At 41.9% G+C, this 18037-nt stretch overlaps 1 protein-coding gene across 1 annotated transcript in view; it reads left to right on the top strand.

The window, feature by feature from the left end:
* The first annotated feature begins 4657 nt into the window (after positions 1-4657).
* Positions 4658-18037, top strand: part of LOC149303551 (serine protease 27-like) — a 30267-nt gene continuing 16887 nt past the window's right edge. The window contains exons 1-2 of the mRNA XM_089480786.1: positions 4658-4717; positions 5152-5212. Coding sequence (XP_089336912.1) covers positions 4658-4717; positions 5152-5212 — 121 coding nt within the window. The remainder of the gene's footprint in view (positions 4718-5151; positions 5213-18037) is intronic.

Genomic DNA, 18037 nt, shown 5'->3' with positions numbered 1-18037 from the left:
ACCTCCAAAGTCTCCTGAAGCAGCTATATTTTGGCCTGTCTGTTCGGGCCCTTGGTCACTTTCCTTTAATTTTTTGGGACACATTATTTTGGCATCTTTTCCAGAGTATACCATGATGTAACAGAATGATAGCAGATGGTTTACACAGAACTAAAAATTCACATGATGAATTGGTATATATTCAGATTTTTAAACTTTGCCCAAACATCTTTTGTCAACAATCATAAGTGTAGATACTGCTTATGTTGATCTCAGAGTTTGCAAATTAAAGCATTTTCCAATCATGTCACTGTTCATAATCAAGGAATTTCTATGCAGAAATTCTTCACCGGGAGCAACTCACTGTTACCTTATTTGTCTTCACGTTTTAGGACTGATGTGAGGGAGACTTCAAGGACCAAAAGGACTAAAAATAAATTTGTGGTTATCATGTACTCTATAGATCCTAAGATCGAATAGCTAAGAAAGCTGTTGAGGTTGTTGTAACCATAAATAATGAACAACAGACTGAGCCTCTCGCTCACACTGACATAGTTTCTTAGTACTTATTTTCTGCTTTTTGAGGTCCTTATGGGCAGCAAAAAAAAATTGAACCAGACTTAAAGGGAGAAGTTTAACAGCTTAAAGCTAATATACTATAATTTGAGTGGTCTTATTCAGTATGGAGGAGTGAATGAGTCCTGGGATGTGTGGTTTAAAAAATGCCAAAATTTGGGAAATTGTATAATAACATCTCTAGCCCTTCTTTTTCTGTTGCATTTGACATAAGGTTGCCATTTTTTTAGTCCCAATGTGTCACTGTAACAACAACAAAAGCAGTGTAGTGTGGTACTGGACATGTGAGTCGACACTACAGTACTGGCTATCTTCTGTGACAATTTTTAGACTGCAAACATATAACCATATGTCTGAGAGTAAGCTCCATTAAACTTAACTGGAACACAGTAGCACATTTTCTTTGTAAATATAGGATCATGCTGTTATTTTTTATCATGGTGGTGGAAGAACTAGCACTGATTTGGATTTATATTTTAATGGTTGCATCCCCAGCAGTTCTTTTTAGAGCTATTAAAACATTGTTCTTTAATCATTTGGAAGTGGAACTAAAAGCAATTCCTCACATAATTCAATCAGATGACCCTATGCATCTGAGGAAGTACACTTTAGTCTACAAAAGCTCATGCTGCCAACCTTTTTCTTTCAGTTAGTCTTAAAGGTGCTACAACATCTCTCTATGTCTCCTCTTCTCTATGACAGCCCAGGTTTAAGACAGCTTTTGAGGAACATCTAAACTGCAATGGCTCCCTCCTGCCAATGAAGTCTCCAAACTTCACAGACTCATAGTTGCAAAGGAGTTATAGCATACTGAGTTAGACCCAAAGGTGCTACAAAATCTCTCTAAATAATTATTCAACAAGTCCTTATTTTGCCTGTAAAAAGAATCTGGCAATGCTCATCCCAATGGCAAGAACCCACTTTAATTTAACTCAGAAGGAAGTTGCAATGTACAGTTGCCCTGACAATGTAGCACTTTGCTGGTTCTTGGGATTGTCAAGTCTCAGGGCACTGTCTGAAGTCTCAGAAAACTGCTGGACATTTTTAGATGGGGAAAACAAATATCAGGGCGAAACCAACAGAGGAGGAGAAGGTTATGTTTCTGTCTGTGAGGTAACTTTAAATAATGGGTGGGCAAAGTGTGGCCTCAGGACTTCATGCGACTCTCAAGCCCTTCAGATTCCTCAGAATACACCTTTTTGGCCTTCCCAAAGTGAATTGCTTCTCCTGGAAATCTACAATAGCAGCAATTAAACTTTTATATACTTTATAGCCTCCTCATCATTTAACATAAAAACCCTTCCCATTTCTCTCCCTTGATATTTTTGGCAATTTGGTCTTCTCTTGGAGAGGCCTTGGGGCAGAAAACAGACCCTGTCTAGTTATGTACCCCTGTCTCAAGACCAGCTTCACCCACTCATAACTGGTGCCAGGACTCTCTGGCTCAGTGTGAGGTTGCCTGTATGTGTATTGTGTTTGTGCACACATTGGCACACCAAAAAACAGTAGCATGAGGTGGGGACTGGGGGGAGAGTTGGTTGGTGCACATATTCTGCTCTTGACTCATGCTGTTGGGGGCAAGGGAAGGAGCGGGGCCAGCTTCACAGTTATTCTTGTTCTACAAGCCCAGGCAGTAATGGTACAGACCCTGGGGGAAAATAACATCTGTTTGTGTTGGTAAGGTGCCTTCTAAAAGTTCCAGGCACAGCATAAGGCCTAAAACAACACCTGTATCATGTGTGCAGTAAATAAGACTGTGTGGCATGTGAGCCCAAGAGGAAATGGTGGCAATGGCTGTGCCACTGGACACATTTTTGAAACTGCCTAGAGATTTTTTTTTTAATGTTGTCTTTTCACTCCAGCTCTGGGTTGACATATTTCCCAGTTAGTTGGGTTTTATGTTTCTGGGTCCATATACTTAGATTCAGACTCGTTTCCTCATTTAGCTAATCCCCCATAATCCTTGTCTGCCTCACCCCTTTTCCACAATTTGGCTCTGAAATCTCTTAGAATGGGATGCTGCTGAGCTAGCGATCTTGTCTGCCTTAGCAGACAAGCTCATACTGTAATTACAGTTTACAATTTAAGACACCCTCTTCCCCTTGTGAAGCCATACTAAATCAAGGAATTCTGTGCAGGTAGCCAGAGAGTGGAAGGACAGTTGGTTCTCACAATTTCTCATTTACAAGTTTGGTTAGCATATATCAGATTGTGATATTATATTCTTTGTTTCCACAACAGCCATGGGGGACTAATATAGAAATATAGATCCCTAACTTCTTAGTACAGGCTAGTGCCATTTTTGCAGGCTAACAACGTTTCTGAACTTGGGTACTAAAGGCTGACCTGTGTGATTATTGCATTGCTTTTGAGCCTGGCTTTCTTTGATGAGATTAAATCCAAGTAGAGCTGTTTTTGCATTGGTCTTGATGTAGAGAAAAGTCAAGGACCAGATGTTTTAGGGGATTGCTGTATACCATGCAGATAAAACTAATGTAGGGCCAATCCAAGATATGCTGTTGCCTTAGGCAAAGAAGAAGGTGTCATTTTCCCCTTTTCATGTCCAAAAGCTGACTGGACTACCCACTGAAACTTTCTACAATACAAGCAATGAGAGAATGTCTTCATGATGTTTTTTATTTCTTGTTGGAAGGAAAGAGACAAGTAATGAGCGGGAGAAGGGGCAGTGGGAAATGAGATATTCCCTGCAATTCTTCTCTGTTTTTCCTTAGATCTGGACTTGGGCCTTTTGCTTCTTTCTTTCCTGCTGAGGTCACTTTCCCCTTCTTCAGGAACTGGAGAGATTCTTACATGTGACTTTTAAACCGTGATTACAGTTGGAAGAAAACTGGTTTGGCAATACTTATTGCACGTCACTGCCTCCGACCCATAACTGTCGTGTCCCCAAAGGGTGGTTAGGGCATCCCTTTTAATTGACAGGGTAAACCTGTCAATGAGCTTGCAGTTGAGCTAATCCTTAGATGCAAAACATCACGGATGGGGCAGATATTGGTAGTGTCATGGTGTCAGTGTCTCTTTCTCTCTTCCTGTCCTCTCTCCCACTTGCTATTCCTAAGCAGGCTGATTGCCTTTCTCTCCTATTTCTTTTCTTAAAAAAACCCAACCAACCAACCAAAAAACCCCCACTTTAAATCACAATAACAGAGCTGTAGAATTGCGTGAAAAAATGAAAATAAAAATAATTAAAAACAATGACAATAAAAGGCTGCTGGGTAGGGCATAGGGGTTGGAGATGCGGTTAATGGGGAGTGCGGAAGAGAGCATAGGGGCAGAAGCAACTCCAGTTGTGTGATTGACAAAACGTGCAATAAAGGCTGCTCTGAAACTTAGTTTTAATTTTTTTAAAAAATGACACTATTGCGGCAAGAATGGGGCTTGTGTGGTAATATCCTTAGTCTCTTTGTCTGAATAGGAAGCAGGAATGGAGATCCAATCCCAGTAATTTTTGCTAGCTTATCCAGACACATAGGAGCCAGCATCAGGGGCTCTTTTAACCAAGAACAGTGGGTCCTTGGTATCTGCTGGGTTTTGGTTCCAAGACCCACCGTGGGTACCAAAATCTCATGCTTAAGTACCATTAAATACAATGGCATAGTAAAATGGTGTCCCTTATATAAAATTGCAAGATGAAGGTTTGCTTTTTGGAGTTTATATATATTTAAAAAAAAATTCAAACCGTGGATAGTTGAATACTTGGATACAGAGGGATGACTGCACAGCTCAGTGTTCCTATCTCAAGATGAATTTCCTGAGACAATAAACATTACTCGAGCATCCTGGACAATTAATCTTGTTTCTACCCTAAGATCACATTACATTAGTCCTGTTGCACTCTGTGTAATAAAAATACCAGATGCTCACACACTTCGGTCTTCTACCTCTGTCTTCTAATCAGTGGTATTCCTGCCCCTGGTGTCACCTCATATTGGGCAGGGCTTCCTGAGATAGCAGTGCCAAGGAGAGGGCCATCCCAGTGTCATCCCTTTTCTCGAGTGACACCCATTGCAGGCTGCACCCTTGCACCCTTGATGCCACTGCTTCTACTAAAAGTAGAAGGCTATCTAAAGGGATGCAAAGCAAGATGTGGGACACGCTGATCTCTTCTCCCGTGGCCTGGCTGCCAACTTTCAAAATCTGCTGTGTGAGGTAACCACCTCACTGCCTAGTGGTAGGGCCAGACCTGAACAGAGGGAAATGTGCAGTAACAGCACAAGTGAGCACATTGCATGTTGCTGCTGAAACTCTTACCCTTATTCTAAGAGTGGGACAGAAATGGAGAGAGGGAGAAATACACAGGACATTAGAAAAAAGCATGTGTTAGTTCCTTTTGATATTTCTGTGGCTCCTGCCAGTAACAAAATGGCATATTCATTCTCTTCAAAAGCATACCAAGCATTGTTGGTATGAAGCACAATGTGGTTGTATATATTACAAAGGTCAGAGCATAAAGCACCATTGAGAACAAAATTCTTTCTATCACTTTAAAGGTCAGTTACTGGTCTTTTGTTTCTGTTAAATGGAATGTTCAGTGTTTACTGGCCCACATCCTGTGTGTGAGCTCAGTTTACTATATAGTGTTACTGTTCTGAAACAAGAACCAAAACTGTATACCTGTACATTTGCATTCAGAAGATTGGTGTGTATCCCATGCTGATGGCCATGCTGTGGGGGATGATGAGAGTTGCTGTGCAAGCCATTTGGAAAACCCCAGGATGGGAGAAGGCTGGTTTGTGTGAAGCAATTTTGCTCCAAAGCTGTGACTCCTAGTTTGGATGAAGCCCCATCGTCAGTTACTTTGCAAGCAGTGCAGTGTGGGGATAGTACTGCCCTGCCCATAGGGTTGTAAAGAGTATTGAAATGATGAGTACACAGCTCTTTGAGCACTTTAATGAGTTGTTTCAGCATTAAATATCTCCAGTTCATGTTAATGACTGACAATTCCATTCTCTGAATTTTAATCTAAGTATTGAAGGCACCATCAAGGAATATATATATGTATAAAATAAACATGAAAGTGAACACAACACCCTGTGGTCACTGGTGTCACTAGGGTTGGGTGCCACCTGGCATGGTAACTTATGGTGTCACCCCTCCCCCCCATTGACCTCCTCCCATACCAGACCATACAGAATCATTGCCAATGTTTTTTGTGGTAATGTTACTCATAAATCGTATTTACCATATATCACTGAATGGTAATTGTTGTGACATAAACAAAATTAAAATTATATTTTAAACTACTATGCATAGCCTAAATGCATTTACATGTACATTTGGTTAAAGTGAAAATCTGGAAAGATGTTATGTTTTTAAAGAAAAATGTAAAAGAAAACATTTTGATTTTTAATTTTTAAATTAAAAATTAAAATGTAAAATTAACTTTTAAAAAAACAAAAGAAAACCCTCTCCCTTCTCTTCCCACTAATCCTTGCCCATTTGACACCATTTCTTCAGCATTTTAAAGGGATGCCACAACCTGTTTCTGCCAAAAGCCAGATGTTTGGGGAGCAGTGGTGTCACCCGCCCCTGTGACTGTGGCCTAATCCTTTTTTAATCCTGACTAGAGTAATCCCATTGGAGACATTAGGTTTATGTATGTATTGACTCACCATTCTGCAATTGATTGAATGGTTCTACTTTAGTTGGGACTTAACCAATTGGATGTTCTATCACATTGCAATAGAAAGTGTCAAGAAATACACAGAATGCCATGTGGCAGAGACACACTTAGCTTGAAGTTGTTGTTGTGTGCCTTCAAATCATTTCCGATTTATGGCGACCCTAATGCGAATCTAGCATGGAGTTTTCTTGGCAAGATTTGTACAGAGAGAGTTTGCCTTCCAGTGTGACTTGCCCAAGATCATGCCTGGAGCAGGGAGATGACTGTCTTTTTGTGTAGCTCGAGGTTATACACATGTTGTTTTTTTTTTAAGACAGTCACCTCCATGCTCCCTGCTTACTTTCCTCCATCTTCTGTCGTGACCATTTAATGGCTGTAACAGCATCCTACAGAGCGTAACAGCTTCCTAACAGGAAGGGAATGGGGCATGGAGCATGAAATGCAGTTCTCTGCAGTGGTGATGCAGTATCGTCATTCTCTCCCTCTCCCCCAGATGCATATGAGTGTCTCTTCATGTTGTGGAGAAGAGAGCAGTTGTTTTAGACCACTCTTCTGAGGCTGAGCAGACTGCCTCCAAATTGCAATATCTTACAGAGGAGGGGCCTCCTGCTTGTTTGTTAGAGCCTTTGAACAAAAGATGTTACACATGTATATGGAAACAGACCCTTTTTACAATCACTTTTCATTTTTGCAGTCTTTCTTCCTTTTGCCTGTCTTGCAATCAGGAGCTGGAAATGAACAAAGCTGGAGGAGAAACCTTCCAGAAATCAAATCCCATGCATGGGGACCTGGAAAAGTGAATTTTTGGATTACAGATCCCAGCATGTGCCCCTTGTAAGCATGGCCAGTGACCATGATCTCTGGTGTACACTGGGAATTGCAGTCTATAAAGTCACTTTTTGGTGCTTTGCCCTGGACCTCTCTCTTGTCTCTTCCTCCTCTGAGATCTGCCACTTTTGATGTGGGATGGGGGTATGAAGAAGAGGAGCCCACAGGCAAGAAAAGCCAGAGTGTTCTTATCTCTGTTTCTGGTGGTGGTGGTGGGAGAAGAATTGAGTCCACATAGCTGCCCAATATGGGAAGATCAGGTCCAGCTAGCCTACAGACAAATTCAGAGGAAATGCTGTTCAAAGCCAAATTAATATCCATATAAAAAGATAGACAGAAATCCCATAGCACAGTGGTTCTCAGATATTTTTTTTTACCCTTGTGACACTCTATCCAGGAGTACCACTCAATTCTGGGACTTTGGAATCTGAAATGTTAATATTTCCAAGCTTTGAGCTTTCCAAGTTCTGAGCCAATTATCGTCTTCAACATCATTACTTCTTCTTCTTTAGGGAGTCAATAGAAGGTAAATAACCAATTCATGTTAAGGGAAAATGAATCTAGGCCTCATCTCTGTATTTCCTTTTTTTAAACCAGGTCCTCCAACTTGAACATTGCATAAGGTTGCTATAGAAATCATTGATGATTTCAAGATGAATTTCTTGACACAATAAACATAACTAGAACACCTTAGGTAATAATTTTGGACCTTATTGCACCACTTAAATAACCTGACTTACCTCTTCCAAACTGAAGTGTAATTCTGGGTCCTATTGGAAGGATTTTGCTACTGAAGCCACCAGGTGAGTCCAGCCCAGTGGCAACCAGTGTGCCCGGTGTGCTTTGGTGGCCATTTTTTTAAGTTGGAAAGCTGCTGGTTTCGAAATGAAGCTTCTGAAGCACACCTGGGACCTGGGCTTCGGCAGCAAAATCCTTGCGATAGGACCTGGCTGCAGTCTGAATTACACTTCAGTTCGGAAGAGGTAAACTGGGTTATTTAAGCGGTGCAAAAAGGTCCCTTGTTTCTGCAATAAGCTCAAATTGCAGTATTTCTGCTACACTCTGTATAACAGAACACACCTCTGTCCTCTTTCTTTGTACTCTACTAAAGTTAGAAGGCTAGCTAAGAGGATGCAGAGCAAGATGTGGGGCACACTATTCTCTCCTCCTATGCTGCCAAACATCTGCTGCCTGAGGTAACCACCTCACTGCCTAGTGGTAGGGCCAACCCTGAACAAAGGGATATGTGCAGTAACAGCACACGTGAGCACACTGCATGTTGCTGCTGAAACTCTTATCCTTATGCTAAGAGTGTGGACAGAAATGGAGAGAGAGATACACAGGACATTAGAAAAACATGTGTTATTTGCTTTTGATGTTTCTGCGGCTCCTGCTAGCACCAAAATGGCCCATTCATTCACCTCAAAAGCATACCAAGCATTGTTGGTATGAAGCACAGTGTGGTTGTATATATTACAAAGGTCAGAGGATAATCACCATATAGAACAAAATTCTTTCTATCACTTTGAAATGTCAGTTCCTGGTCTTTTGTTTCTGTTAAATTGAACGTTCAGTGTTTACTAGCCCACACCCTGGGTGTGAGTTTAGTCTACTGTAAAGTGTTACTGTTCTGAGGTTCTGAAACAAGAAGATTAATGTGTATCCCAGGCTGAGGGCCATTCTGGTGGGGATGATTTGAGTTGCTGTCCATCCCATCTGGAGAACATCAGGATTGGGGAAGATGGGCTTGTGGGAAGCAATCTGGCACTAAAGCTTTGACTCTTAGGTTGGATGGACCCCCATTGTCAGTTTAATTTGCAAACAGTTTAGTGTGGGGATAGGACTGGCCTGCCCATAGGGTTGTAAAGCATAATGAGATTATGAGCATATAGCCCTTTGACCACTTTACTGCCCAGTATCAGTATTAAATATCTTCAGTTCCAGGTGGTGGTTTTCATATTAGTGGATGTGGCAAGTCCATTATGAATTTTAATCCAAGCTTTGACAGAGCTATCTCTGGTGCTAAACCTATTTTGGGGATAAGGTTTATCACCTTAAAACCCAAATGAAAACCTACTGGTCCATTTGCATGGATGCTACCACCATCCACCACTAACTATTTGCCCACTGCATCCTCTTAGACTGCTGCCAGCATTATACATAATTGCATGGCCCCTGTCTATTAAGAAAGTTTAATCCTCCCTTTTACCCTGTCTTCTACTTTACCAAATATTATCTTTTCTGGTGAATCATGTCCTCTCATGATATAGCCAAAGTAAGCCAGCATCTGTTAAATCATATTGGCTTCTAGGTAGAGCTCAGTCTTGATTTGCTCAAGGACATACTGATTTATCCTTTTAGCAGTCAACGGTATCCATGGTATCTCTTAGTATCACATTTCCAATGAAGTGATTAGCTTTCCTCACTGTCTAGCTTTCATAACCATATTTTCGCACTGTGCAGTTATAATACTAGTACCCCTCCTAACACTTGCTTTCTGTGCTAGTACCCAGCCTCATTGAGACTAACAATAGGGGTGGTTCTGAGGAAGATATAAAAATGCCCTGAAATTTGAGCATTAGACTGTTATTTGTGGAGGAAGTAGTCCTTCCAGTATTTTGGTAATATGTATTTTGGTAAACATCAGTTTATTACTGGTAATAAGTATTTTGGTAAACATCAGTCCCTGAAACATAAATCATAAAACACTAAAAGACCTCATTAGTGGATTGGCTTAAGATGTTTTGTAACCCTAAACTCTGCCAAATTAAAGAAATTCAATAGCATTAATCCCTGTCTCCCTCCCTTTTCTTTCTTTCTTTCTTTCTTTCTTTCTTTCTTTCTTTCTTTTTTGGGGACTGCTCATCATCTGAATCTCTAAACTATTGCTTACTTATGCGCTTACTTAGCTTGCATGTAAGTCTGGCCCTGCCTGATCACATGCAGTGAAAAGTCAGTCCCAGCCCTCCTGAATTGTGTCTGGAATCAGATGAGTAGGCTGTAGTGCTTTACAAGTCTTGAAGTGAGAATTTAAGTGGGTACAGCTTTTTGTTCTCTCTTTTCATTCTGTTTCTGAATTATAAACAGCACTGGGGGAATGCTCTGCTCTGTACACAACTGTAAAGAAGCAGGGACCTTGTGGATGGGACAACTACAATCTCTCTTTTTCTTTCTCTCTCATACTCACATACACACTCGTACTCACCCCTCCATCATGAATCTACCACAGACAGAGGTGGAGATCGAAATGGATGTTCCATCTTCCCAATCATGAAAGAGGTAGATAAGCACCTGATACCTGAGGGTGTGGTAGGGAGAACAACCCTCAAGGGATTAAGTTGACAGCTTCTCTTGTACGTAGTAATGTCCCTCTTTTATAAGTTGTGTACCAGTCCTGCCAGTGCCAAACAGTGCCTTGTCTTATCAAGGAAGCCTAGCATTATTTTCTCTTTGCTTTCCTTGTTGGTGACACCAGGGTAGGGTTATCCAGGATTGCCTGGACCATGCTGACTTTCTGTTATACCCCGATGGTGCTGTTTCTCCTGTTGCTGAAAGGTGAGCTACTTGAGTGCATGAGTGTGTGCAAGAGAGAGAGATGCATGCTTCAGGCAACAGAGTTTGAGTATCCTGAGATAAAATCGTTTGTCTTTCTTTTCTTTTCTTTTTCTACTGCCAGAGATATGTGTATGTTTGTGATTGAGGTTCATCCAGAACTGGAGTTTGAAATTGTGTGGATGGTTATAATGGTCTCTGGAATCCCCTTTTCCTGCTACTGCCTGAGCTGGATGGAATTTCCAGAGATCATGTGTGAAGGACATCTTTCCGTCAGGCACAAGATTAATAATTGTAATTTACTGACAGATTAGATCATTTCAGCCAATCAGGAAAAGTAATCAAAAGCCCCAGTGTGACTAGCTAATATATTCACCTATTCTACTCACAGATCAGATGGGAATTGTATCCGTGATGTTTAGGCAGTAGCTGGAAATCTGGATTCCTTTCTTCAGTCTTGACTAGCTACTGGACAGGAGCATCCATCCTCCAAGAGTTCATTGTTAGAGAGTCCCTTCCAGCCTCCTTGTATTGTTTTCTCAGCCTTTTATAACCTCTGCTGAGAAAAATCTCAAAGTTTCAGACTTCTGCCCAACTGGTCATCTTATTAGGCATTTACTATCTCTGCGATGCTGAGCCACATTAAAATATAACTGTGCCACTTCATCTTACTTAACTCTTTGTTACCTGGGAGGAAGGTTCTGATCATGGGAGGACTCCCATTATCAGAATGGTGTTGAACTATAACACCCAGCAACCCTAGCCAGCATGGACATTGGAAAGGATCTCTGAGAACTGTAATCCACTAGCATCAGGAAGACCTCAATGATCACCTTAGGGAATCATGTAGGAACAGTTCTTGTTTTCTTGTTCCAGAGATAGCAATTGTTTTCTGTCTCTGCAAATCTGTTTGCCAGTTCTAATCTTCTTCAGGAAAGAAGATAGTTTGACCTGGAGGAGAAAGTGGAGGCAGAGGTTGGAGAAGCGACTTTTTTTGGAAACCAACTCTCAGAATCCCACATCCAGCATGGTCAGGGGCTGTGGGATCCTGATAGCTGTCATCCCAAACTATCACTGGGAGGGTCTGTGGTAGACGCATCTGGGATCAAAGATCCTTTAAGAAGTAGTGGGTCCTAGCAAAGGTGCATAGAAGCCAGGGAGCCTAGATCTTGTAGTACTACCTGTTGAAGGTCTTGACAGTGAGAACTCTTGGGTTCCATGCTATGTGAGAAGATGGAGTTTGCCTGGGAGTGGGAATTCTTGCTGGTTAGAATCTTGGATTTAGATTCCTTAAATTATATTGTCTGCCCTGGGTCATTTCTATGCTGAGTGTACTGCTGCTTAATGTTAACCTGCTGCATAGCTGTAGTGGATAGCAGCTTCCATATTAGTGAGTTGGTGAATCCACTTCAGGTTTTAAAAAGAGTTTTAAGAAGTTGTACTGTATATACTCATGTCTAAGTCTAGAAATTTTAGTTAAAAATTGATCCAAAAAATCTGAGGCAACTTATCCTTAGGTAAATATAAGTAATGTGCTTTAACACCTATAAAAAAAGGAACCATCCTCTTCTTTGAGGCAAAAGGCAAGAGCACCTAAAAGAAGCATTGATTTCCTCAACAATCTCATCCTTCCATCCTTTAGGGTGAACACATGCAGTTATACTTGTCAGAATTTTCCTTTACATCCTTTGTTACATGCCCCTGTGTTTTACGTTTGACTTATCCATGGAACAGATCAAAATCCATAATTTTGGCCTCTAAACCTGCCCTTCACTTATAGGTAAGGGTGACTTATAGTTGAGTATATACCGTAACTTATTTGGGCTATAAAATTTAACATCTTTGATTGTGGACCCTATTGTAGCCAAGGGTCCATAGGGGAATTTTATTATGTTGTTATTAGTCCAAATATTGCAAGAGGGGGCTGGCTACGAGAGCCCACCGAAATCGCCCTCCCGATATGTATACGGAGTAGACCAGGGGATCCCAATAAATAAAGCTGAGACGGATATTAATAACTAGATGTCTAATTTATTGAAATAGGGGAAAAACACATGCGTTGCACATACACTCACACACACACTCAGGACTCAGGAAAATTAGGGTTGGAAGATGGGAACAGATTTCAGGCGTTACTAATGGAGATGCTTACCAGAATGTAGATTCCCTCTGGGAAGCGAATGGAGTGATGGACAGTGAGACAAGTCTGCCCCGCAACCTGGGTTTGAGCAGAAATGCCGGCTACCAAAACAGAGGTCTGACTGACGTGGAGCAAGTAGACCTTGAAAAATGGCGCGCTGAGCAGCCAAAGTGGGGACTTTTTATAGGCCAAATCTGGCCTGAGGCAAAGAGGCTGGCTTGGCCGAAACAAAGGTGTTTTAAAGATTTTCTTTTCACCTGGATGTCTGCTTTAGATAGTATAAAGGGCTTATGCCACTTGGACAATAGGTTCGAGGAGGAGGTTGATGGCTTCAGGGAAGGCAATCCTTTCACTCTTCCCAGCCTTGAGATAATCCCTTCATGCGACTTCCCTGGACCCTCTGAGATGTTAATATGGGAATTCCCTTAGGGGAGGTGTACATGTCCTCTCGCTTTGCCAGTAATGGCGGACAGGCTTGGAGTCTGGCCAGGGGTCATCCAAGGGTTATCATTGATTCCAAAATTTATATTGCAGCATGGGTAACACTATCACATGGGGCTAAAACCCTGGCTTACCTTTCCTGAATTCAGTACTTAATCAGGAGAAGCTGGGTGTTATCACACAGGAATCACTTCCAAATTGCCACCGAGTCAATCCTGGGTGCAGCCTGGGTCCTGTAAGTCACTTCGGCAGCCATTTATAGAAGCCAGCAGTTTCTGACTTCTAAAAATGATAGTCGAAGCGGCTTCCAGGTTAGCGTCCTGTATTAAAACCCAAAGCAGATTTACTGCTCCACTGACAGGGAAGCCACTGCACCCCTTACTGTTGCATGGTGTTTTTTTTATTGACCATGAGGCACTGTACTAGATCTGATTAGTTGGTCCCAACTAGCATAAGCTCATTGAAGAAGTATGTTCAGGATCCTATTAAGTCAAGTCACTCAAACAGTGAACTGCAGCATGAGCCCTTTTATATTATTCCTGCTTTTGCAACAAAAACCTCCAGCTCCACATCGCAGGAGTGGAAACTACAGTTGCTGCCAAACTGCAGAATTAATGCAATTTGACACCACTGCCGTATCTTCATTTTATGAAATCATGGGATTTGTAGTTTGTTGTGGCACCAGCACTCTTGGACAGATAAGGCTAAATATCTCACAAAACTACAAATCCCAGAATTCCATAGCTTGGAGAGACACGGCAGTTAAAGCAATGCCAAACTATCAATTCTTTAGTGTAGATACAGCTTAGAACAGGGTTTGAAGTGGGTGCAACACCAAGGAAGGCAAGCAATGTGATCCTGAGTTTTTTGTGGATTTTTGGGGCTATGAGGCCGTGTTCTAGAAGAGTTTATTCCTGACATTTTGCCAGCAGCTGTGGCTGGCATCTTCAGAGAATGCTGGCATGGAAGAGAGTGGGATATACAGTCCTCCCTCCAAACTCATCCGTTCTGGACCCCCCTCCTTGCAAATTTGGAAATCTACAGATATTCAAGCCCCAATGGCTTTAATGGAGGTCGCTCCTCTGCAAATAAAACCGTGGATCTCAAGTCCATGAAAATGGAGGGGTGACTGTATATACTATTGATTGAGAGGAAGCAATTTGCATGTGTATCTGTGTATTGTTCTGTTGTTGTATGGCAAGTCCTCAGTGTGTCTATTTAATTAATGATCCATTGTCTGCTGGGAAAATCTGCTGATTTTTCTGGCTGACCCAGTCTGCAATGTCACTCATGTTCCTTGATTTGTGTTTGAACACTGTGTTTGGTGGTCCCTATGTAGACTTGTCTGCAGCTGCATGGTATGTAGTAGACTCCTGCGGCTGTGAGAGGGTCTCTCCTGTCCTTCACTGAGCACATTTACTGAATTTTCTTGGTCAGTTGGTAGATCGTTTGGAGGTTGTGTTTCCTCACTAGTTCCCTATTCTATCTGTGACTCCTTTGAGTCTTTTTACCATACATCATTCTGAATCCTTCATGAAATAACAAATCCCAGGATGCTATGGGATGGAGCCATGGCAGCTAAAGTGGTATCAAAGGACTGCAATTGAGCAGTGTGGATACAACCTAGAAATCTATGGGAAAATGGAGGGGTACTGGATAGAGTAAGTATAACAGTGAGATCCCAGTGGGAGGTAGGATGCACAGAAACCTGAGGAAGGGGCACAGAAGAATAATGTGGTGTCTGGAACTAAGGTTTGTCTCAGTTTAGCTCAGTAGTGTCTGGCGTCTACCATGTCAGTTGGGCAGTGAATGCAGTCTGGGTTTAAGCTGAATTTTGAAGGATCTGTCAGTGAGTTTGATCCCTGTCCCTAAAACAGGATTAGCCCCTTCGGTTATTTGTTGTTGTTGTGTACCTTCAAGTCATTTCCAGTTTATGGCAACCCTAGGTACTACCTTTAAAATTCAGAATAAAACTTGGAGTGGATTCACTGCCCCACTGCTACAGGAGCCACTAGCCTACTCCCATGTAGTAGTAACAGCTGAAGCTCCTGAACTCATCATGAATCCAGAACCCACAAAGAGAGTCCTAAACTGCAGTGGCTCCATACCAACAAACCTGTTTTAGCAGTTTTTAATCCTAAATGGCAAGAAAAACAAAACAAAACAAAACATGTACACCTCAATTGACCAATCTGCCCTCTCTTCATAGACAAAGGGAAGATTACCACTGGATTATCAATGTTGACAAAAGGTGGTGCCTTATATACAAGTGAAATCTATTGGCATCTTGAAGATTTTTCACCCCAACATAGTTCTTTATAATAGCAATTTATGCTTAATCACTTTCCCATGATTTGTGGAAAGATTTTTGGTAGATACTGAGGTGTACCTCCCTGACTGGTACATGATATGGAATCATACCCATTTTCCTCTACGTGTAACAAGCTCCCCTCCTCAATATATTAGCAGTTCTAGCAGTTTTCCATTGTTGACAAAAATTAGTACCTTTTGTCAAGTGAATGGATCTTAATTGCCCCCTCAGGACCAAGACCCTCAAATCATTTTGCATCATAACCATAATAGCTCACAACATTATTATTGTTGTTGAGAAAATTCATACCCCTTCCTCAAGCTAATGAACTCATGGTACAGAGTGGATGCCACTGAACCTCTAAGTACCTGGAGAGCTCTTGTTCATCAGAAGTTGCATCTGCACTATAGAATTAATTCAGTTTGACACTGCTTTAACTGCCCTGTCTACATGCTATGGATTCCAGGGATTTGTAGTTTGCTGTAGCAGCAGATATGTCTGACAGAGAAGGCTAAATAGCTCACAAAACTATCAATCCCAGAATTTCATAACATGGAGTCACGGAAGTTAAAGTGATGTCAATCTCTCTCTCTCTCTCTCTCTGTATATGCATATGTATATGTATATTTTGTGAGCTGCCTTGGGTCCCAACTTGGGAGAAAGGCAGGATAAAAAATAAATATATATATATATATAAACTGCATTAATTCTGCAGTGTAGATGCAGCCCTAAAGCATCTATAGTTGGAGCAGCAGTTAAATCAGAATTTGATTTGCCATCCCTCTTGCAGCAGACCCATCACACTCCCTGTGAAGGAGAAGGAGAAGCCTGAAGGAGGTGATAGTTGATGTCAATAAATCAGTGTTCTGGGGGCCACTTTATATGCCAGCTTTGCTGGTTGTATATTTAGGAGGATGAAAAAAATAACAACACAACAGGGAATATTTCATTTGTTGGTATTTCTCTTTGTTGTTACATCACCTTGGCTCTGGTTTATGGTAACCCTTAGTGGTGTCATTCAAAATAATTAATAATCAGTACTATTTTATTATTAATTTTGCCCGCATGTGTAAAAGTGTCATGTGAGGATGTTTGCTCCCTCCCTGCCAGGGTGCTAAGAGGTGGCAATGTTGCTCTCCCAGCATCTGGCTGGTATTTCCTCTAGACTCTTGGTAGCAGCCTTGCTGGGTGGTGAGGTGCTTCCAATCTCCCCCTCACCCCAATGGCTGCTGCCTCACTGCAGAAATGAAGCAGTTTGACACCACTTTAAATTCCATAGATCAGAGCAGTGGAATTGGGGATTTGTCAGAGCGCTCTGACACGGAAGGCTAAAGAACTCACAAAACTACTAACCCCAGAATTCCATGACACTGAGCCATGGAAGTTAAAGTGGTATCAAATTGCTTTATTTCTGTAGTGTGGCAACAGTTCAAGTCTCTGAAGCAGGCCTGTAGCTAGGCCTTTAGGGCCCTGGGGCAGAAAGTACATTTACACGGGGTGCACTTCAATGATGTGGCTCATGCGGCACGTCCAAATGGCGTGGTGCACAAGGGACATCACAGCGCCACTCCAGGGCACTTATGGTGGCTCTGTTGAGGCAGACAAAGGAGCTGTGTCTCTTTGGGCCCCCTTTGGCTGGGGCCCCCGAGGTTGCCCCAGCTTAGCTACAGGCCTTCTCTAGAGGATCCAATCCTTTTTTTGCCACGGATCCTCTCACCTCTCCAGTCTCTTCATCCTTCTCCCTTTTGCTACTCCTGGCTCTCATTTCTGCCTCTGCGTTTTTTCACAGTTTTAATCACTGGTTCAGGTGAACTGGTACAAACGACAACACTAGCGCTCCTATGCATGTGAGACCCCTAAGACCCCATCCGTTTATGAACAGCCTTGCTCAGCTCTTGCAAAGGGACCAGATGTCCCCTTTTTCCAGGACATGTCCTACATTTCAACCTTCTGTCCAGGAGGAATTTCAAAATGTCCTCCATTTTGAACATGACTAAGAAGCATTAGTGTTCTTAGATTTTATTTTTTAATGTTCTACGTTTTACTTGAATATCCTACATTTTGCTGTACCTTGTCCTCCCTTGCAGTTCTGACATCTGGTCACCCTGAGTTCTTGTGGATCATGGCTTTTTGACTGAGACAGTCGATCTGTTCTGTGGTCTTTCTCTTTTCTTACAGTCTTCCACTTTTCCCAGCGTTGTTTCATGGTATGCATGATCATTTTATGGTACCAATAATTCCCCGTATTATGGTATTTCTCTCTATTGTGCATGGAAAGTTGGACAGTAATCTGGAGATACAAGTGTAGTTAAGAAGGGTGTTTTCATACAATCAAAGCTTACTTGCTCCTTTTATAGCCATTTAATGTAAATTTCTGGGAAACCAGCTTCATGGGAAATCCTTGTGCAGGAATGAAACTGTTTCTGTTCCTGTGTGTGCCATGGGAGGGATAGGTAATTACTTTTCCCCCCTTCCGAACACAGTGCTAGGGAGACTGGAGTTTATTGTTTATTGTCATGCCTCAGATAGATCCATTGTGGCACAGGAGGAGAAAATTTTGCGTGAGCCT

The sequence above is a fragment of the Sceloporus occidentalis genome, unplaced genomic scaffold (assembly GCF_023333645.1).
Source record: "Sceloporus occidentalis isolate IW3139 unplaced genomic scaffold, rSceOcc1.0.p SCAF_14, whole genome shotgun sequence".
Classification (NCBI taxonomy): Eukaryota; Metazoa; Chordata; class Lepidosauria; order Squamata; family Phrynosomatidae; genus Sceloporus; species Sceloporus occidentalis.
This window is presented reverse-complemented; position numbering and strand designations above follow the sequence as displayed.